This window comes from Quercus lobata, chromosome 3 (genome assembly GCF_001633185.2).
Source record: "Quercus lobata isolate SW786 chromosome 3, ValleyOak3.0 Primary Assembly, whole genome shotgun sequence".
Taxonomy (NCBI): domain Eukaryota; kingdom Viridiplantae; phylum Streptophyta; class Magnoliopsida; order Fagales; family Fagaceae; genus Quercus; species Quercus lobata.
The window spans coordinates 50,259,167-50,282,635 of NC_044906.1; the positions used below are offsets into that span (position 1 = coordinate 50,259,167).

General features: G+C 31.2%; 2 protein-coding genes and 1 long non-coding RNA gene across 3 annotated transcripts; 1 reads left to right on the forward strand and 2 right to left on the reverse strand.

Annotated features, from left to right (window-relative positions):
• Positions 1-8,439: 8,439 nt before the first annotated feature.
• Positions 8,440-10,499, reverse strand: LOC115982298 (cysteine-rich and transmembrane domain-containing protein WIH2-like). The gene is made up of 3 exons (XM_031104863.1): positions 10,404-10,499; positions 10,066-10,255; positions 8,440-8,750 (listed from the first exon to the last, which is right to left on the reverse strand). The coding sequence occupies exons 1-3, from the start codon at positions 10,444-10,446 to the stop codon at positions 8,702-8,704; spliced, it is 282 nt and encodes a 93-aa protein (XP_030960723.1). The 5' UTR covers positions 10,447-10,499; the 3' UTR covers positions 8,440-8,701.
• A 7,600-nt stretch (positions 10,500-18,099) lies between these two features.
• LOC115979459 (GEM-like protein 5) lies at positions 18,100-21,039 on the forward strand. Its single transcript, XM_031101509.1, has 3 exons — positions 18,100-18,644; positions 19,892-20,166; positions 20,527-21,039. Exons 1-3 carry the CDS (start codon positions 18,224-18,226, stop codon positions 20,728-20,730), a joined length of 900 nt encoding a protein of 299 aa, XP_030957369.1. The 5' UTR covers positions 18,100-18,223; the 3' UTR covers positions 20,731-21,039.
• Positions 19,847-21,890, reverse strand: LOC115979460. The gene is made up of 3 exons (XR_004089058.1): positions 21,727-21,890; positions 20,041-20,156; positions 19,847-19,938 (listed from the first exon to the last, which is right to left on the reverse strand). It is a non-coding gene; the product is annotated as an uncharacterized LOC115979460 (long non-coding RNA).
• Positions 21,891-23,469: the final 1,579 nt, after the last annotated feature.

Sequence of the window (23,469 nt, forward strand, 5' to 3'; positions counted from 1 at the left end):
TTACAACCTAGGGGAAGTCTCTAGAGAGAACTTTCACTAGCGAAGAGAAACAAAATTTTATATACCCCTAATATTTTGAGAATAGTTGTGGATTTAAACTGAAATCAATAACTACTTACCATTTAAAATTTATTATAAAAGTATTGTGGACATAGTACTTTTCTTGTTTTAAGGCAAGGTTTAGGTCTAGTTCTATATCCATATTTTTATACACGTACTAACTATAGTTTTTAAAAGGATTGTTATTAGGAGAAGATGCCACATTGATGCCAACAACCCAAGTAACACTAGAAAGTAGAAACACAATGTTTTTCAAGATTATTGACTTGACTTGTAATGAGAGTAATATTACTTTTGTTATACTCCAATTACAATAGATTATGTCAATAGTTGTAAAAAAAAGGGAAAAATTTAATCATTGCAAACTCAACTTTCACTACAAGAAATCTGGGTTTAGGCGATGTTTGTAAACATCACTAAAAACCCAAAAAACGTTGCTATAGACACAAATGGTCTACAGTGACGTTTTCTTTTGCGATGTTCAAAAATGTAGCAATAGAGCAATTGCTATAGGTCTATTGAAACATTTCGAAAAACATCGCTATATGTGACTCTTTAGTGGCGTTCAAAAACTTTTAGTGACGTTTTAAATAATATAACATTTTAGTATATAATGTAGGAAAATACATTTAGCGACGTTTCAAAAACGTCACAAAAGCATTTTTCCTTTTACTTTTTAGTGACGTTTTTAAAACGTTGCAAAACCTGCTCATTATTTCTCTTTAAAAATATTAAAAATGCTATATAAACCTACTTAAAATTCAACAATAACTAACATAAGCCTGCAATAAGCTTGTAATAGATCAAATATACCTATCATCAATATTCCACAATATCAAATGTTCACGCTAACACATTAACCATAGATTCAATATATGTATCATCTTGAATTAAACAAAACACTTGTCTACCTACCCAAAAAAAAAAACCACATAAATTATGACAATATTAAAACAAAGTATAATACTTCCAAAATAAATGTGGTTGTAACAAAACACTTGTCTACCTATACCAAATTTTGCATATGAGAATGCTATTGCAGAAAATTTTAAAGAGTCATGGTGCATGAAAATTTAGTAACAATATATATATATATATATATATATATAGAGCATTTAGTTGAGATTATTTACACATTAGTGGGTAGTGAGCGTTTAAAAAAAATTAATTTTAAGCTAGCTAAACCACAAAACTAATAACAAAAAAAATTCAAAATCTACACACTATAGAAAAATTGTAGAAAAAATACAAGATATACAAACTTGTACATAAACTTACAAGATTTAGCCTTTGATGCTCAGGTCTTTTTGCTCAAAAATTCAAATTTGAACAAGAGTTTTCTGTACCAAAATCCAACCAAAACAAGCAAATAATAAAAATTAGCACAAAAGTTCCATATCCCATTAAAGAAAAACTAAATCAAAACAAACCCATAAGCCAAAACACAAAAACTCCATGACCCATTAAAGAAAAAAAAAATCAAAGCAAACCCATATGCCAAAATACAAAAACTCCATGACCCGTTAAAAAAAAAAACCAAATCAAAGCAAACCCATAACCTAAAACACAAAGACTTACATTTTAAAGAAACTTGAACACCCAAAAGAGAGAAAAAGGTATGATGCTGGCAGTGGATGGTTGCTAGAGAGGGAAGAGCTTGTAGATCGGTGGGTCGGCAATGGCAAGGGCAGCAATGGCTAGCGGTAGCAAGGGCAGCAGCAATGGCTGGCAGTGGCTAAGTGTGAAGAAGTGATAAGGGTGGGGGGGGGGGGGAGAGAGAGAGAATATAGAAGTGGGAAGGGAAGTTTGTCTGAGAGAAAAAAGAATGATAAGGAAGAAAAGGGAATGAAAAAATGTGTAGGGAAAGGAGACCCAAAAAAAAAAAAAAAAAGAAGGACAAAACAGTGGGAACTTTCCCACTTAGCGAAATTTTGAGTGGGAAAAGGACAAAATGTAGACAAAAAAAAAAGAAAAAAAAAAGGGAAAAAACGGTGGTAACTTTCCCACTCAGCGAAATTTTGAGTGGCAAAAGGACAAAAATATTGGGGAAACCTATAGCGACATTTTTACAATGTCGCTTTATGTTTTACCATAACTATAGCGATGTTTTCTAAAAATGATATAAACAAAAATATGCCACTAAAACTGTACTTTTTGCGGCGTTTTAAGAAATGCTGTTATTATTTTGGGTTACAGCGACATTTTTGAAAAAATGTTGTGAAAGGATCACTCTTTAGCGGCGTTTTTTAAAAACGTCACAATATACTACTTATAGTGGCAGATTTGAAAATGTCACTAAAAAAAAAATGCCGCCTAAACCCAGATTTCTTGTAGTGTTTATGATTGATTAAGATTTTATTTTCAATAAATCATATCAAGATTTGAATTTTATCTCATGTTTCAATTTTTCTCTCTACTCAAATTTCATTTTTCGCTTTCTTTCTTTGAAGCCTCAAATTTTTGTATGGATCTAGATTTCACCCTTTTGATTTTCTGTCAAATTTTGTTTGGATCAGGATCTCATCCTTTTAATTTCAGTACTAGAAGTCTCTCTCTCTCACTCACAAAAGTGATGTACAATGTAATTTTTTCATAATTAATCAAACACCTTTTACAAGTTAAGTGCATGATAAAAATTGTAACCATGATATTCATAGAGAATATATTGTAGAATTAAATCTTATCATACTTATTAGGAAAAATAATTAAAACTTAATTTCTTTGACCCCAAAAAAAAAATGTAATAGAGTTAAAACAATTAGTGTAAAAATTATATTGAAAATAATTTTGATCAAATTAACTAATCTCGTGCAATGAGGCTATCCATCCGATGGTGGTTCAATGCCTAAGCAATTTACCCGTAGCCTAATAACCTTGATTTTTTTTTAATGATTTCACCCTTTACAAAAAGGCTACATCTCATTATAAAAAGGCTCAAAATTGTGGAGTGATGTTAGAAAAATTATAAATTTCTATTACAAATCAGGAAAAAAAAATTTCAATTATGTGATGATTGAAACCAATCAATACATTTATTGCCACATCAATTTGTGTGCTTTATGTAGTAAAATTTGTAATACTTTTAGTATTTTTCAAGATTGTATGACAATAAGTGGTTAGTTTTTTTTTTTTTTTAATAAAAATGTTTTTTTACTATTTTTCTTTCCAAAATATTCATCCTAGTTTGAAAACCATAAAATTTAGAGGGGGAAGGGGGGGTTGGAATTTGTTTTGATGCTTTAATTTCTGTAAGTCAAAATATTATACATGATAGATTGTCATTACATGGCTACACACCAAACAATCTTTATATCTTTCTTTACACCAAAATTAAAATTTATTATGATGCATCGTCTTATCTAAGATAAAGTAAACCTGATTTTTTAAAAGAATAATAATTTTTTATTCATCAAGCATGATTTTCCATTTTTTTAAAATTAACTTTAGTTTGATTAGTATTTGTAATTCAAAATAAAATTTTTTTTTTTTTAAATTCATCAAGTTAACCTTGGTTTCATTAGTATTAAATAAATTTATTTAATTAATATTTAGATACAAAGACTTTACTTAAAATTATTGCCTTAAACCCCCAACTATCCTTGTGGTTAGCATGGAACTTTCATTGTGATAAAGTCTCTAATGGTTGAATAAGAGATCCAGGGTTCAATCCCTGACTACACCAAAAATCGATTGATGAGTTTAATGATAAAGAATAATTATCAGGAGCAGATGTCATAGATTGGAACTTTCTCAACAAAATAATATAGATAATTATAGTAAACACATCATTTGATAGTGAGAGTTTTCACCTATGAAGCATAGACACATCATTTTTGGCAAAGTACCCATGTCCAACAAGGAATAAAGTGTTAGATATGCACCTAACAAAAAATTTATTTTTCAAATCTAAATACGCCCCGAACATGTCTTCTCTCTTTCTCAAGGCCACTGGCAACCACAGATCAAAGACCAGTGAATCCAATTGCAGCCATCCCAGTGTTCTGCTAAAGAACCACTCAGATAAGTCCCTCTCACTTGCACTCTCTAGATTGCTTGCATCATGAATTTGGATTTATTATTATTATTATTATTATTATTATTTTATGATGATTGCTTGAAGTGTTTTCTTATGTTTGTTTTTTAGAGGCTAAACTTCAAAACTCACCCTCTAAGTTTTACTACCTTTCATTTCAATTCTCTAAGTTTGTCATTTGTTATTTAAGTTCTCTAAGTTTCAAAACACTCCAATTCAAACTTTCATTATCTTGTCAGTTGTCATCTACTCTTGTCATTATCTTGTCAAAACTACATCGTTTTGCCCTTAATTAAAAATTTTAATTTTTAATTAAAAAAACTAAAAGGAAAAAATATTTGATAAGCTTAAACCCATCCACCCTCTCGTAAAATCAAAATCCCCAAAACTATTCGAAAAACATTCCAACGTTAACTTTTTAGTGAAAAAAATTAAATACTTGGCATTTGTTTTTTGAAAAATGTTTTGTACAAACAATATATATATATATATATATATAATATATGTGTGTGAGTATTTTTATTTATTTATAATGTAGCATGTGCATGGTTGGCAAAATCTCGATCTGGATCCTACAATCCTACGATTTTACGATCCCACCTGCCTAAAATGATCCGGATCTTTCAAGAATCTTTGCAATCGTTCAGGATCGGTAGGATCGTACGATTCTGACAATCCTAAACGACCTTGGTTTCTTGTAATCTTCTCTAACTTGATAGAAGGCTCAATTGGACCTAAATGAAAAATAAAATCTCAATAAACCAAGTTTTTCCACTATAATGTAGAAAGAGTTTCTGTTGGACCCAAATAAAAAATATCTCAATAGAGTGTTACATTTTTAGATTTTTGGCTTTTTTAAATAATGCTTACAAATGGATATAGTGATGTATGGTAATTATATCAATGAATGTATAATTTATGTGATTATTTAACATACCAATATGTTTTTTTTTTGTTTTTTTTTTCTCAAATAATGTAGGATCTTACAATTCACGATCCACGATCTGATCCTACGATCTATGATCTTACCTATCTCCCACGATCCTACGTAAGATCCCGATTTTAACAACCTTGAGCATGTGAATATTTACATCAAACATTTATTTACAAACAAAGCATGTGGAGTATATATATACATAGCATGTGAGAAAAGTTTACTACATTGCAAATAATAATATACCGTTAGACATTTGAGTATTTATTTATTAAATATTTAATAATAGGTTCACCGAATAATTTTGGAGATTTTTTGATATTACGGGGAGGCTGGGTGGGTTTATGTTTACCAAATAGTTTTTCTTTTTAATTTCTATATATTTTTTTAGAAAATAAATAATAAAATAAAAATTAAATTAAATTTTTAATTAAGGGAAAAATGACGATGACAAGACAATGGAAGTCTGAATTTGGGTGTTTTAAAACTTAGAGAACTTAAACGACAGATGGCAAACGTAGAGGATTGAAATGAAATATAATAAAACTTAGAGAGTAAGTTTTGAAATTTAGCATTTTTATACTATATATTTACTAATATTTTGTAGAAATATAATAGCTGTGAGTTATATATATTTTTTATTTGTTTTTTAATAATAGTAATTGATTTGGAAGAACTCAAGGTTGTTGTTATTAATAATAGTGATTTTGTTTTCATTATTATTTTATTATTTGATAATAATCTATATATATAATAATAGGTAAAGCAAAGAGAATCTCAAATTAGAGTTCCAATTTTGTGCCATGTGTCTAGGTTTATGTGGACATCACATTATAATTATTATTCCAATTGTTCAATTCAAATTTGAAATTGGAGTCCAATTTTGCTCCATTTGTCTAAATCTAAGTGGTTATAATGATGCATTAAAACCAAACACGAAAGCCAAAAAGACATCAATAATCAAGTTCATTCACCTAGGCAAGAACATCTCACTTGCACACTTTTATTGGTGGACTCAAAATAGAGTCTCATGCTCTTTGCTCTCTTAAACGTTTCCTCCCCTTTATCGGTTCTGTCACACAATCTCAATCTCTATCTCTTTGTTTTGTGGGTTTCGTTGAATTTGTATTTTATTGCTGATAGTTGATTTTCTGGTGTTATAGGCTCAACCATGTGATTTGTGAAAGGAGGATAACAAAGATCTCACTAGGCCTCTATGGCTTCCATAGTAACTCCACTGGTACTCCTCTCTCTCTCTCTCAATTTTGATTTCAAACTAAATCTCTTATGCAATATTCATTTATTCCACGTCTCTCAAACACCAAATTTCACTTCCAAAGACGCTAGGAATGACTTGACTAACCATCCTCTAAAAACATTCTATTCAAAGAATAGAGAGATACATCCTTAGACAAACTTCGGTAGTCCATCATGTAAGTGTAACTCCCCTCTCTCTACTATTTGTTACCCTTATTAGGGACTTTAAAAACAGAGATAGATAGAGTTTGTTGATTGGCCATACAATACATACTCAAAGGAGGTTTTTTCTTTTCCTCACTCAAATGGTCCATCATCTTACCCATTGACTTGCCATACGATTACAAACTAAAGTTTTTTTTTTTTTTTTTTTCCTAATGAAAATTCCAGGCACCAGCAGCGATTGGAGGTTCAAAAGCATGGGTGGATTTTTTTCAATATTTTTGTCACTAAGGTTCATATCTCTCTCAATTTCTCATTTAGCTTTCATTCCCTTATTTGAAATAGTGATGGGTTTGTGTCAATTAATGATCTTTGCAACTTCAATGCTTTAGTTTTATTTATATTGAGGTAATATAATATTTGTGCATGGGATTTGGTACTGCAGTGGTAAAAGGGTGGTCGGTGACTCAAATTATTGGTGTCATAATATTGAAACTACCAGAAATAGGGGACACTGAGTCATTGAGATATTAGCGTGTGTTTTGAACTGGATTAATTGATGGACTATCCATTTTATTCCTATTCATAAAATTTTAATGGAATTGTTTTCGATAGCTAGAATGCTAAATAGAGTGGAGGATTGCATCGCAAATATATTTTATTTCATGCGAGTTTCAGAGCATTTTAGAACAATAAAACCATCATAATCTCTCTCTCTCTCTCTCTCTCTCTCAAGAAAACCTTGACACTATTTTCTGTTTGTTTGTAGTTGTTTTTTATTTATTAATATTTAAATCTTTCATATTGAGGGCAAGTTGTACATTTAGGCGATTATGCTAAGGTGTGAAAATTTCCATATTGAAGTTGACGAGGATATAGAGATAAATGTGTAAAAAGACAAAGATGTTTTATCATTAAATCACTCAGTGAACATTTATTTCAAGAATTTTTGAAGTTGATGATGACATAGAGATAATTGATAAAATTCTTTAATGTTTTTTTTTTCCCTTTTTATCAATAATGTTCAAATGTTTCCGTACATATGCCTGGGGTACATGCTAGTATAATGTAATGTATGAATATGATATCATGGAAAAAATTTACTAACTCTATTTTATTTATTATTAAATTGAATTATTTGTAGGTAAAATAAGTATTGAAAAATTAAAGTAATCTTAGTTTGTATTTTAAAAAACATTTTAATGAGTGTCACTTTACTTCTTTGCCCTCCATTATTGGCTTCTTAAAAATTTAATTTTAAGTATGTTTTCAACTTAAACCTTAAAATAAACATAAAAATTATGTTAAAAATATACTTAAAATTTGACTTAATTAATTAATTGTCGTATCCTCAACTTGTAACCTAATTTTTTAAGAAATGCTGTATACCATTGCCTCGAATGTTAGTATGAGTGCTTTGTAAATTTACCATTTCCCGTAATTTTTACCTTCTCATTTGAGAAATTTTCACCTAAAAATTTAGTGTATTATTTTGTAAAATGTTGCTTAATTGGACAAAGTCTAATGTCAAATATGTTTGGAGGCATGAACTCCAACTATAAATAGAAAAATGGTATTAATACTTGTATTTCACATGACTTACTTAACTTAACCAACTAAGTGAGTTATGTGCATTGCACATGATGGGATATGTAATTTTTCTATTAGTAATTGGAGCCCAATGCTCCAAACATGTTTGTAACTAAATCTTTTTCATTCTATAATTACAATGGGAATGAGAGATTTACATCTTAGATGTATTTACTAAAAATACCACAAGATGCTAACCAATTGAGTTATAAGACTCTTAGCATTTTTTACCCTTGTGAGATTAAAAAAAATGGTATAAATTTAAATTGACTTTGTGCGTGTCTCTTACTTTGGGTCGGAAATGTTATCCTTGCCAACAAAAAGAACCCCCGAAGATTAACAAATTCCCTTTCAAATTCTCCTTACTTGGCAGTAATGTAGAGTTGGTTGATTTTTATTAGACTTTTAGGGTGAAGAAGATTTGATCGAATCACATACTGGTATAGCATCTTTAAAATACATGATTCAGATGGATCATATTCATAATCATATACTATAACAGACAAGACATGCTTGTTTCTCAAATCAAATATAAGACATAAAGGTAATCAAATTCCCATTATGGGAATATTCAAGGAATTAGACTGGAGTACCATGAACAGAATTCCTGCTTCCCATCTTTACCAAATACGATAGTTGTATATATAATCATACACATGAAAGGCTTACAAGCAACACTCCTCCAACATACAGCAGCAACAAAGTATAGCTAAACTGCAAACATGACAAATGAAAGGAAGAATTGAGAAAAATAATAAAAGAGGAACTTCTGTCAGCATCTTAATTTGTATATGAAAGGAAGTATGATCAGGAAAAATTTAAGCCAACAGTAGACTAATCATATCGAAATACAAACATATCCAATTAGGAGGGATTCAAGCTCAACTGGATTTAGTGTTGGTTAATTTCAATTAGTTCTCGGGTCAATATTTTCTATTGAACATGACCCTTAGCTGTTGAAGTTGCCTTATCCAAAGAATTATGCCCCACTCACGGATGAAGTCATGAAGGCGATGAAGGCTTGTCGTGAATAAGGAATGGGCTTCCTCACCAAGTCCTTTTCATAGTGTGTTTCAAATACCTAAGTTGGTTAGGTGGATTAATATTTATTATCAAATTTAGGTCAGTAAAAAAACCGAGTTATATATTTATGAGAAGTTCAAATTTGATTCAGGAAAAAAATGGTTTATATTCATTTATTTAGTGAATAAATTAACCAATTTAAGTTCGACTATTGTACAAGCTAATCTCAAATTAATATAATATTGTGACAGTGATAAATTAGCAAGAATGAGCGTACAAGATCATAAGATATAATAATTCATATAGAAAAAGTCATAAAATATAACTAGTTATTAATTATTAGTATAGTAGTGTGGTGAGAGTTAAAATTGTTTATTCAAAATGAATAAATCTTGAGTATATTTGATAAGAAAATGAATAAAGTTTAAATAGTAATATAATTTTTGAAATAAAATGAAATAATTAATCATGAACTTTTAATATTTAACTCAATACTGTTCTAAACTAAGTTAGAACCCCAAGGAAACAATCTAGAGAGAGAAAAAAAAATCCTTGAACTTCAAGGGAACAATTTATAGACATCCATATTAATTTTGATCTATTTTTTATTGGCCAGATTTTCAAGCTTCATAATCGGTTCTTCTATCAAGTAATATGCAAAAGCCAAAGGCCAACCGCCAATAATCATAAAACGAAAATCTCTTATAGAACAAGATTAGAAATAGAAGGTATAGAGGCACATATATCCTTATCACCCATTAATATCATCAACTCTCGATTTTATATATATATATATATATATATATATATATATCAACAACTCTCTATAAAAATAAAGAGTAAGATAAGTAATAATAATCTGCAAATGGCAACAGGAAGTCACAAAAATATGCAGGCCATGAACAAGAAATGACTCTAGATCACATCATGTGCAATGATATAAATTAAAAAAAGAAAAAAGAAAAAAAAAAGGTGCAATTAGTAGGGATAGGGTGCACATATATACCAGGCTCTTAGAAATGAGTCATGGTGGTGATGGTGATGATATGGCAGGGGAGCGTGTGTAGGTGGAGGTGGTGGGTACCCATCATAGAAGTAGTCTTGATATCCGGGTCGCGGTGGTGGCTGTGGTGGCCCTGGGGGATGAGGATAGTTTGGTGGTGGTGGTCCTGGTGGATATCCTAGCGGTTGAGGCCCTGATTTGTATCATCATCACATTAATAACATGAACAAATTAATATACACAACTAAACCAAACCGAATGTTAAGAAAATAAACTATACTAATAATATAGAGGGAAAAGAAAACAGGAGGAGGAGACCAATCCTTGGAGACTATACTTGCCTGGAGGAGAGTTAGGCTTATGAGAAATATGGTAGTAACTCATTGCTTGCTTGACTAGTGACTACTGGATGAGAATGAGAGTAATGATAAGTAGTATTAAAAGTGAGAGAGGATGATAATTAAGTATATAGCAGGATACTAGTGGCACTGCATTTCTTCATCCATTTGCTACGTGCACTTGCGGGAATCTCTTGGGAAGCTTCCTTACTGTTCTATAAAGAAGGCATGCATGAGAAGTAATTAACTAAACTGTACTTTTTTGTTTTTTTCCTTTCTCTCAGATGAATAGATTATAGAAGTAACTAACTGTACTTCAAGTCTCTGTTTCAGCCCCCAAAAAAAAAAAAAAAAAAAAAAAAAAGTACTTCAAGTCTTCAACAGTTCAACCCAATTTAAGTGTAAGTACCAAGTAGTAGTAAAAAGGGGCCAAACTATGTGATTAGTCATTGGTGATTACCTTGGTCTATCTACCCTCTTCACTTGGGCTCAGGGGCCCAATAGAGTAATTCAACCGACTTTCAACAACAATATCTTTTTGGGCTCCAATTGTTTTTTGTTTTGTTCTCTCTCTCTTGTTGGGTGCAAAGCACCGTGTGGGTCCAACCCACATGCTTGGGTAAGCTCATTAAACGAGCTTGCTTCCTCAAGCTTCCAAAGTCAGCATGCCATTTCTTGGGCAGTGACTTAGGCGTGTGGGAGACGCTGAAACTGACAGAGAAGAAAAGAAAGAAAACAGAGCCCATTCGGCCTAGTGAGGAGAGCTGAAGCACAGAGAGCAATTCGGCCTTTTGTGTGTGAGTTCTAGAGTGAGCAAAAACACAAAAAGATATGCAATCACTTGAGAGATGCAGTCCGTGTGAAGAGATAGAAAAAAACACAGTTAAGAGTGTGAGAGAGTGAAAATGAAAAATGAGATTTTTTTTTCTTTGCTCAAATTACACACAAAAAAGATAAATTAGTGGAGTTCTTATGGATTTTTTGAGTATTACAACCATGAAGAGTTGGAGTATTTAGATGAAAATTTTGCTACTTGTTTTGTGGTAAGATAGTATTTATTCCTTGAAATTTATTTGTTGTATATTCAATTTATTGTGGACATAAGTTTAGCATAAATTTGATAGTACTATATTTCATAGTAGATATTTTTCGAAACTGTCCTATAGTTTTTTTCTCTACACTAGAGGGTTTTTCATGTAAGATTTGGTGTTTTTGTATAGTTGTGTTTATATGATGCTTGTTAAAATTTTTTTGTTCCCATAATATTGCTATTACTTGATAGTTATATATTTTAGTTCACACATAAACATTGAGGGGATTAGGATTTTCCTCCAACATCTCTCTCTCTCTATCTAGAGGCTGTGTTGATTGGTAATTGGTATTCTAGTCTTTTACCATAAATGAATTAAAAATTTAACATTTTCTTTAAAGTCGCAAATGTAAAGGTGAAAATTAAAATGAAATTGAAAAAACAAAAAAAACAAAAAAAACTTTTCACGATAAAATGAATTATTGAAATTTGAAACTCAAGGTAGAAAAGAAATCTGACCAATTTAGAGCCAAGCCCCCAGGGTAATTGAGTAAGAATCCTCATATCTTGATATGGTTCTATAATAGATTACTAGAAACCCTACGTAAAGTTGGTTAATATAGCAAAGATTTATAAAATTTGGCTTTGCCCAACTTAGGAGTGCATCAATGCATGTCTCCACTTCTTTTGAAACTTGGATACAAATCTTTAGTGGTAGTACATTAGGTTCTCTAATTAATTCAAGCACAAACTTAAGATACAATTTGTGCTTTATTAGTCAATATAGTCATGTATTTGAATTTAATTGAGAACCTAATATACTGCACTTACAAAATTGTACTTAATCTTGGGCAAAAATATTAAATTCTAACATACTAACACAATCATAAAGCATTGGATTCATAAAATTATATTCAATATTTCTGGATTCGCAATGCATTTATATGATAGTTTCTGGTAGATAATATTTGACAAAACCCATGTGAGAGCAGAATTAGGGTCCAAAAAAAAGTTTGCAGCAGACTTTGACAACTTCAAATGTTTTGAGTACCTGTTAGACAAATGAGAAATTTATTGAGCAAACTTTTATGGGCATACATGAATGCAATCAATATTAAAATGGCAATGTAGTAACCCGCAAGGTAACATTGAGGTTGGTGCTTTGACAATTTTGGTATTTAGAGAAACAAAATCTTATCTGATGATCAAATTCTTATACCCTATCTGCTTTTCCCATAACATCCTTTCAAATGTCACCACAGTAGTGATTTACTTTAAGTACATGGATGGTAATATGGTATACAAGTTTGATCACCAAGTTAATGGCAAACCAATATACATACCATTTAAAGTCAGTATTCCTCCAATTTAATACAAATTGATAATAACTTCTACAAGAACAATCTAGACCCTTTTATTTTCATTGTCAGCTCAACAAATGTGAAGGCATTCGATGCCTTTCTCCCCTTCCGACTGCACAAATTATTTTGTAATACATGTTATGATGAGCTTTTATGTTTTTCTTTTTGTATGGTGATTTAACATGGAGATCTTAAGATTCAGTCTACAAGCTACAATTTTCATATTTAAAACCTTTAATAATAAAAATTTAACATATAGTGTTAGGTGTGTCCTTGATTTATTTTTTCCTAAAGGATATGACAATCTTGAGGGCCTTGCCTTTGTGAGGTTATACGTCATAAAAAAAAAATAAAAAAAAAATAAAAAATAAAAAAGTAAAGAATTTGGCAATCCTTTAAGTAATGATTTTCAAGCCACATGCTCCTATCTTTAGATTTTCATTGTGGAAAAGATGATATATGTAAATTAAAGTCTCTGGCCCAATGGCCTTTAAGGTGACTTCTTACTAAATTCAACTATGGATTGGCAAAACTAAAGAAGATTGTTATTCCATTGAGTGGACATTTTCATGAGAAGGTCTTTGTAACTTTTTGAGGAAGTTAATAAGAAGTTATTTTATTTTTCAAGGCAAGTGAGCTGCACTTTTGGGAGTATCTAAGGAACCATGGAAAAGAAAGAACATTGTTAGGGGCTTGAAAACAACTGTTGTTGCTCTTTGGACCATGATTTAATTAATTTTGCTTTGTCTTGAGGTGAAAAATGAGACTACATCTTACAAAGATACAATCCCTCAGCAAAATGTGCAACCATACAAAGATACATGCATACAAGCATAAACAAATTATTTTTGTATTTATTTATATGTGAGTTTTTGTTGAAATTATTGCAAATTTAACATGGAAATTGTATATAAACCTATGGTAAGGGTTATTATCTACCCTTAATTTATTTGTTCATATGTACTCTCTATGAATTAAAACAATGTCTCAAAATAGAGATAACATATATCATATTATATCATGATTAAGTTGAAATCAATTGACATTTTATTTATTTGTAATATATAAAAATAAAAATGTTGAACTTACCCATGCATAGTATGAGTTAGCGATTAGTTCCCACTAAAGACCAAGGAGCTGTGATTAGCTTCATTTAATTTTTGTTTGATTTTACCATGTTTTAGTATCATACTAAAAAATATATTTTAAAAATCTTCAACCAGTTTGAACAATTTGACCTCTAATATGAAATATTTGAACTTAAATTGGCACTATTAACAATATCTCACTTAGGGTGTGTATCAAACCCACCAACCCTATGAACTCAATTTTGACGTTTGGGTTGGTTTTCATAGATTGGGTTAGGTTAAAATTTTATTTTAAGCTTTAGATCTGGTCAAGTTCAAGTTGATAGTTTTTTCAGCACATCTAATACAACCCTACTCACTATGTATATAAATTTATTTTGTTACTCTTATGTTCAATATTTTTTGTTTGTTTGATTGACTGTGGTATTTTGAGAATTTGAAAATTTGGAATATAATTTAAGCATATTATATGAATTGTAATAATTTATTGAAAAAAGTGTTTAAATAATTGATAAAGACTTAATCTTTTATAAGACATAAAATATATATGCACAACCCACCAACCTAATCTGATTCATTGGATTGGTTTCTACACGTGTGATAGGTTGAGTTGCTTGAAAATTTCTTATCCTCTCAAGGTTGGGCTAAAAAAACTCCCCAATTAAATTCGATCCAATCCGATCTATACACCCATTCTCACCCAATGAAAGGGAGTGTTGTTAGTAGCAATAGGATGATAACCAATCCTCTATTTACGGGGGCAAAAAATAGATCCCTTTGGATAGGGATTTGGTAACAATTCTAGAACCGACAATTGCTAAATGACAAACTTAAAAAATCCCCAGGTGACTTTTTATACAATCCCCAGTTGGCTTTATACATCCAACTCATTAAAGGAAAATTATTAGATACTCTCGGAGTACCATAAATGCGTACTCCCTCATCTCATATGAATGGTGGGTCCTACCGTGAATTTAATTAGTGGGATCCACCATTTATGTGAAAGGAGGGAGTACACATTTATGGTACTCCGGAAGTACGTATTTATGGTACTCCGGGAGTACACAATAATTTTCCCTCATTAAAATGTCTTTATGCGTCGGTCCATGTTATGCCGCCTACCATAAAGAAATTAGTAGATCCTTTTAATTTTTTTTTATTTTTTTCATAGAGTTTCAACTTATTGTGTACACTCCTGATAATAGCACTTTATCATCAAATCAAGATACCAATTAGTTTTTGGTGTAAACTAAACCGTTTTGCCCATATAATTTGGTGGTATTTGGTGTAACGTGTGCTCGGGAATCTAGATATATATCATTCTAGTATCATTTTAGTGTGATGCAAAACTTGATGAAAACTCATACATAAGTTTACAAATTTTAAAATAATTAAAACAAAATTATTAAATAAATAGTAATAATAAACTATAAAATAAGTAAATAATTTTAATAAAAAAATTTATTTTAAGTTCTGATTGTTTAGAATTTAGAGTCTTTAGACGTTATCAGTGTTTATCTATTTTTATATTTTATAATTATTTTTGTACTTTGTGTTAATATCTTAATATGAGATATGAAAGTTTAATCATTTCTATTGAGTCATGTTTAATCTATATCTTAGCCAACACAAATAATAATAAATAAAATAGTTCTTCAATACCAATTTTTTTTCTTAGTGATAGTTTAATTGAAAAAATCAACACACTCACAAATTAAATACGATAATCAAAACTGAAAATCAAAACATACACAAAAGAGTTCCAATTTGAGAATATTAAAAATTAAATAAATAAAAACTTACATAAGAGAATCAAGAACTTAAATGTTTGTCCATTGTTTTGCTTCTTTATAGTAAACTTCCAATAGCATAATATTCTACATGCAAATTCAGAAGAAAAGAATAACAAGTAAGATGAATTTATTAGATTAAAACATAAGTGTAAGTTACATTTTGGGAAAAAAAAAAATACAACAACATGGGGTTTGTTGTTTGGGATTTAATTTTAAGGATGACTTATTAGTTAAGATGGATTGTATATATCGGAAGGCCATGACTGAATATATATGAAGGTCTGAAAATTTTGATAATAAACTTTTAGTTGGAGAAGAATTTGAATTTCTAAAACTTAGATAATAAAGCTTTATGTAATTTAAATTATTGTTAAATTTTATCCCTTAGTTAAGAGTTTTGTAGCTTAATAACCTAATAAAATATTAATTTAATAAGATGCAACTTGAAGAAAAAAAAAACATGGGTTGTGTCATGTGTTGGATTAAGTTTAGAAATTTTTTATAATAGACTTTTAGTTTGAATAGAATTAAAAATTGTTTTAAATTGTTGTTAAATCATGTAACTTGAGAAAAAAAAATGTAGGTTGTGTGGGATTTAAGTTTAGATTTTTTTTTTTTACAAGATAGAAATTCTATTCTAACCTAATCTAAGTGTATATGTGTGTAAAGTTCTCTCTTAGATATTTGAATCCCGGCCTTTACCTCCTATACCCCACAAGCATTTATACTTGTGGAGTGACCATCGCACCAAAGGTATACGGTGGTAGTTTAGAAATTTTTAATAATAAACTTTTAGGTTGAATAGAATTTAAATTTGTTTTAAATTATTGTTAAATCTTATCCCTTAGTCAAAATATAGGTTTTTTTTTTTTTTTTTTTTTTTTTTTTTTTTTTTTTTAAAGAAAGAAAATGTGGTTTGTTGTGTAGAATTTAAGTTTAGAAGTTTTTTATAATAGAATTTTAGTTTGAATAGGATTCAAAAAAATATATGATTAATTTACTAATTAGTAAGAGTAGCCACTTGATGTAGCCATAACTTTGAAACCCAACTTTTATTATATAGTATATGATATCTTATATGAGATGAGTCTCAGACTTATGGGGCTTATAAGTTTATCCTATATGATAGATATATTATAGGATAAAGTTTAGTTATAAATTTGATTAAATCAATTATTATAACTCTGCTCAATATCTTTTTATTATATGTGAATTTTGAGAAATTCAGTATTGATTTGCATTTTCTTCTTACATCCTCTATACTTGCCAAATTTTGAACAAACAAAAAAAGATTAATAATTATGTCATCACTCAAATATTTAAATTTCAATTTTTTATAATCTAAAATTATGCTTAAAAATAACTTTATGAATCAAATAGTAAATAACATTTAATTGGAACAAAATTTTAAATATATGTTTAAATCATAAAGAACATGCTATCTAACCATTAAATTTTCAAAATTTTAGCCATATTAATTTTTTTTTTTTTGAAAAGCCATATTAATTATTTTAGTAGAAGTTGTAACGGTTGTTACAATCTAGTTTATATCTAAACTTTAATTTTATAATATATCCAGTCATACAATAAAAATTTGACCTGAACCCACATCCCTCGTTGTACAATAATGAAAATGACATGTATGCCAGAAAAAGAAGTCGCAATTTACTAATTTCATGTCACTTTTTCTCCAACCACCCGGACCCAGAGCACCTTAGAAGCAATGAAGAGTAGATAGTAGCAGTGAAGATTGTCAAAAACTTGACATGTTGAGAGCTTTTTTTATTTTTATTTTTATTTTGAGATGAACGATAGAAGACATGTTGAGAGCTGATCGCAAATAGTTATTGGCTTATTGCCATATTGCTTCCATTTAAATTAAATTACTCAAAAATAAGTAATCCATTGATTTTACTCTCCAAATGAGTCAAATGACACATATACAAAGATTTCGCAAATTTTTTTCCCACGTCTTGAATGGGACATGGTTAATTCAACTTAATTGGTGGAAACTGAATGCCAATACCATTCTCAAAGTCAAAAGGAAATTAAAAAACAACAATAAATAACTTCCATGGCTAAATGAAATCTACAATGATAAAAGAGCCACAAGTAGAAGGTAAATTACATTCCTTTGTGTACCGTACTGCACCTGGGACTCTTCATAAATTGGAACATGGAAGCAACCAAGCCATTCAAGGGAACTGGAAGCTTCCAGGGGTTTCCTCAGATAACAACTGGTCAACAAGCCCAAATGAACCTGAATTTCCAATCCATTGTGACCCATATGCCCCTTCTCGAACATGTTTTTTTTTGGATACACCCTTCTCGAAAGTTGATCTTGCTAAGGATCTGGATGTGAACCTAATCCACCACACAGCCGATTTTGAACATATTATTTATTTATTGCAAAGCAAATAAGACCGAGTATAGAATATTACGCCAATAAAAATATTCCTCTATAAAAACTCAGCTCTAATTAGCTAAGGAGCTAACATCTATCAAAACTTTAAAATTAGTGATCTACTTTCCATTCAATCAAACATTGACCATGACAGGCACACCTGAAGAAACACAACCCCATCAACCGGCTTCAACATCACCTCCCAAACCCAAAGAACCTGAGTCCTATAACCCCTTTTGTACATCCACAAACACAGATGAATCACAGCCTCATCATCAACCTCCATTAACAGCAGCAACTTCATCATCTTCAACTCCGCCATCGGATGAGGAGACCAAGAAATGGGGTACTCACATCATGGGAGCACCAGCAGTCCCTACTGTTCACCCTGATAACCAGAAGGCTGCTTTGTGGAGTGCTGCTGACCACCAACAAATTTACCACCAACCTTATATTGTCTACTCTCCTGTGGACAAGCCATCCAATAATCCTTTGGAACCTGTGATTCACATGTTCAATAACTGGAGCAGGAAAGCTGAGACTGTAGCCCACAACGTCTGGCACCACCGTAAGCTCAAGTTCTATCTTAAACTAAGTTTAGTCTTATGTGCTGAATTTTTTTTGTTGGTAGCTTTGATGAAACCGAGACCTCTAAATTTTGATAAAATGTGTTAGTCCTAGAGAATCCCAACCTCCAAGTTAGACTAGCTAAGGATTTGTAACTTAATAAATCATGATCATTTTTGATGATGCACAAAAATCATAGTGAGTTGATTGTCCACACACATGCCAATGGGTGTACCGCTAAAGATCCTCTAAAGGTTAAGTTAGTGATAAAAGAATCTTCAAGAACTCAAGAGTGCAAAAGTGAGGGAGAATTCACATATCTCAAAAGAGTTATGGTTTGTTGTTTATATAGTAGTGGAGAGCTGACCCGAGTCCCTTGATACGGGAGAATTTCCTTGTAGAGAGAAGGGTCCCAAGATACTTGGGATTACCTTCTCATATATAGGAGATTTGATTGTGTGGTAGGATCTTTGATCGTGATGTGTAAATAATTTCCTTGTATGGACATATGAGTGGACCCCACGCAAGTACCATGGAAAACCCTATGGTGATGGGTAGTCAGGATTGGGGGTTGGATTGTCAACCTGGATCGGATGGCCCATGGGTTGGTCATCCCTTTGGGATTAGTTTAGGTGTAAGGCCGATGATTAGACAAGGAAGGTTCATCATGCGAGGGAGGTTCGGCACGCGAGGAAGGTTCGGCACCCCGTGTTGATCAATCAAAAATTATCCTCATCAATTTTTTATTTTTATTTTTATTTTTATATTAATTGTCAACATATATATTTATACAAGATCATCTTCCAACTAGATAAAAGATCAATATTCACTTCCTATACTGTATCAATAAAAATCATAATTCATTCTATCAAAACTAATCTAACTAATTCTAATGCAAACTAATTTATTTGAATCAATAAAATATATCCCTATCATTATTTATCCAATACTCTTCAAAATAAGTTAAGACACGCAACATTTAGTCATCTTAAACTAGTGTGCATATGTTTAAAAGGGTAATCATGATTGGCTAGCACAGCTGATAAAATAGATGATTGCATAGTTTAGCCAAGTAACACTCAAAATGAAAAATGTTCTAACTTTGAGGGCAACATAATTGGCTGGGTACCACACCTATGAAGCAAAGATCAAGAGTCTCACATTCCCGCTCTCCTTATAGCCAAAAACTTAATCAAAGACGAGATGAAAAAGGTTGTGTGGTTAATATGTATCTCATCTAAATTGCAGTTAAAACTGGGCCATCTATATCGGAAGCTGCATGGGGGAAGGTGAACCTGACAGCCAAAGCAATAACAGAAGGTGGATTTGAGTCTCTCTTTAAGCAGACTTTTGCAACTAATCCAAATGAGAAGCTAAAGAAGACATTTGCTTGTTACCTTTCCACGTCTACCGGCCCAGTGGCTGGAACACTCTATCTGTCAACAGCTCATGTGGCTTTCTGCAGTGATCGCCCCTTGTCTTTCACTGCTCCATCAGGACAAGAAGCTTGGAGCTATTACAAGGTAATAGACAGATATCAACATTTTTTGAAATAAGTTTTAGAGATTAAAATGATCTTTAACACTAATCTCCATTGAATTGTGAACAAAATAAAACACCGCCTTAGTCCCAAAATTTTGGGCTAGGCTAGTGAAGAAAATAGAAGATTGAAAACAAAATGAATCAATACAATTGGCAATTGTTCCAATAGAGCCAACTTTTAGCCAAAGTATTTTGAGGGTTAGCTTACAACTTCCTTCCTCATATCAAGTCGCTATAAGAACTGTCAATAGAATAATGAGATTAACATATGTCTACTATGCAATGATATATCTCACTACTTAATATCCTTATTCATTCAATGACATACATTTCTTGAACAGGTTATGATACCATTGGAAAATATAGGCACAATCAACCCTGTGATCATGAGAGAAAATCCACCAGAGAAGTACATTCAGATTGTTACTATTGATGGTCATGACTTCTGGTTCATGGGTTTTGTTAGTTTCGAGAAAGCATTGCATCACCTCTTAAGCAGTGTGTCAGATTTCAGAGCGGCACAGGCAGTTTTGGATGGCAGATGATTGCATTCCTTGTTGGATCCTTTGTCCTCTTCAAAATTTTGATGTTGTTCTGTTTGTTATTGCTCTGTATGCATGGATGTATAAAAGGCAACAGTTTGTCTGCCTTAGTTTTGTGATTCACATCTGCCCTTTTCATTTAGTGTTTTTGTATGTTTGTCTATGTATATATTGCTTGTTCCAAACTATACATTTTATACATACTTTCGTGCCTGGTTGTATATTATTGTTTTATTGTTTGATTGTTGGAGATTTGGACTTCTTTTGCATGCAAATTCCAATACAATAAAAGTAAAACTACAACCTTTTCTGCAAACAAACACATACTACAAACAGGAAATTTTTTTTTCAAAGTTGTACTATTCCCCACAGATTAAACATCATGAATGCAAAGAAGGGTTAATGTTTGCTTCAATTTATAAAAATTCGATTATTCATATGAGTTTCCAAATGATATAAAGGGTGGTCATATTAGAAGCCAGAACACATCTGAAGGTTAGTTAATAATCTACCAAAAATATGCAGCCACAGAGGATCAGTGACCAGTTTACTATTAGTCAGTACAAGGCAGCTAGAATTGCAGAGAGATATCAGAGTGGCAAACATTGTCTCTACGCCATCACTTTAAAACTGTTCAAATTACTATTTAAGATTACTTAGCCATATACTCTTACATGGCTAAGAGCAGCATAAGAGAGGAGTTATTACACCAGCATCAAAAAGGCTTCTGAGTTTTGCCAATGTCAAACTCAATTTACACTGTCTCATATTCATGTTTTAAGCTCATAAGATGAACATGGACGTCCTTGGTTCTCCTATATCAACTCATGGATGACAAGCAGATTGAGACATCTTATAGTTCAATATCTTTAGGGTACTACCAAAGGACTCTTCAAAGGATTTTCACAGCATCAACTGACCTAATTCGAGGATTCTGGATACCATTCATCTAATCTTTCAAGTTTTCTGATTTCAAATAGATAAGAAATAGAACTTTACCTCCATACACAAAAAGCATGTCGAATGGCCAAATAACTAGCTGAGCAGTCATTTAAATACACTGAAGTTTCCAGGTTGATCATACATGTGATGACATAACACTGATAAGATACAAAATTCTGCATCATCCTAGGTGTTAATGCATGAAAGAAGAGAAGAGAACATCAGTACCTTTTTACATGCCTAGCTGAAGCAAGCAAGAAGATAAATCATAGCACAAACTCAGAACATTGGAGTTCCTCTCTGTCAAAGATCCTTGCGGAGAAGAACTGCATTATGATGCATATAATAGTTCTATATGTCTCAGCTATGGGACCTTGTTTCTTTTGAGAATAGACAAGATTACAGAGGCAAGCAAGGAATAGCAAAACCATTCATCACTTATAAGGCAATAATGAAATAGAGTTACCAAAACGCATTGGAAGCAGAGGTCAGGAAATTTTTGTTCTAAGATTGCTGAGACATGCTGAAAGGTAATGCATAATGAAGAAAAACTCAAAAGGCAGAATCAAATGAATTCTTTAAAAAATGAACTAGGTTAGCTGTATGCCATGTTGTATATTGGTTAACATCTAAATTAAGACCAATGCACCAAAATTTTCACTCACACATTAATTACATTGGTGGAGGAACTATAAACATTTGAAGACACAGAATATTATTTGGAAGTATTGATCTCAAACATTGATGCTGGCTAGCTCCTGCCTCCTGAAAACTACTAAAAAAAATTGAGTGCTACACCCATTTATTTTCTTGATTTCATGTATCACAGGAATCCAAGTTACTGTTTTAGAATAAAGCATGTTAGGGGAAAGCAAAGATCATGAAATAAGCTGTTTACATGATTCATACCATACCACTTTCACTATCAATGGAAAAAATTACAAGGACAGCGGAACTTAATGGCTCAAATACATACTCGACCCTGTTTTCACCTCAGCAAAACCCACAACTATTGCTCCACTAGTACAAAATATATCAGGCAAAACCTTCTCTTGATGCTACTTTAAACTCTTAATCTAGATAAGGTAACCAAATATAGTGTTAGCATAAGCATTATAGAATGTTCCCTTTATTCTTGGTAATAAGTGGTGAAAATAAAAATTGTTACAAACTTTCATAACAAATCGAGTAATGTATTGATTTGCAAGCAGTGTATTGATTTTTCTAGTAACTCTGTTCTTTTCTATATTTTGGTTCAGAGAAATCAGAAGAATAAGCCTTTCTTTGAGGGAAACCCAAACCTTCCAAGTTAGACTAACTAAAAATTTGTAATTTGGGAAACTCTGACTATCTTTATTCATTGTCCACAACTGAATTTGTACAAAATTGATCTTCAACTAAGGGAAAATCAACTTCCAATAATCTATCAATAAAACTCATCATAACTTATCTTAATCCAAATTAACTTAGTTGATGCCTGGATTGATCAGAAAATCATTTCAATTGGCTAGAATCTGTAACTCAAATAAAACTAGATTTTGTAGAATCATATTGAATATTGGACAATACCTTTCATACCTTGCTAAAAACCGACCTCTTTTTCACCAACCATGCATTGTCTAACCAAATCAAATTCTGTCTCGAATCCAAATTAACTTATTTGAATCTATCGTAACAAATTTCTATTCTAATCTAACTTATTTGAATGAAGCATACAAACTACAAACAATTGTAATTTTTTTTTTTTAATAAGTAACGAAAACTTTATTGAAAACAAAGCAAACCCAAGTACATAGGGAA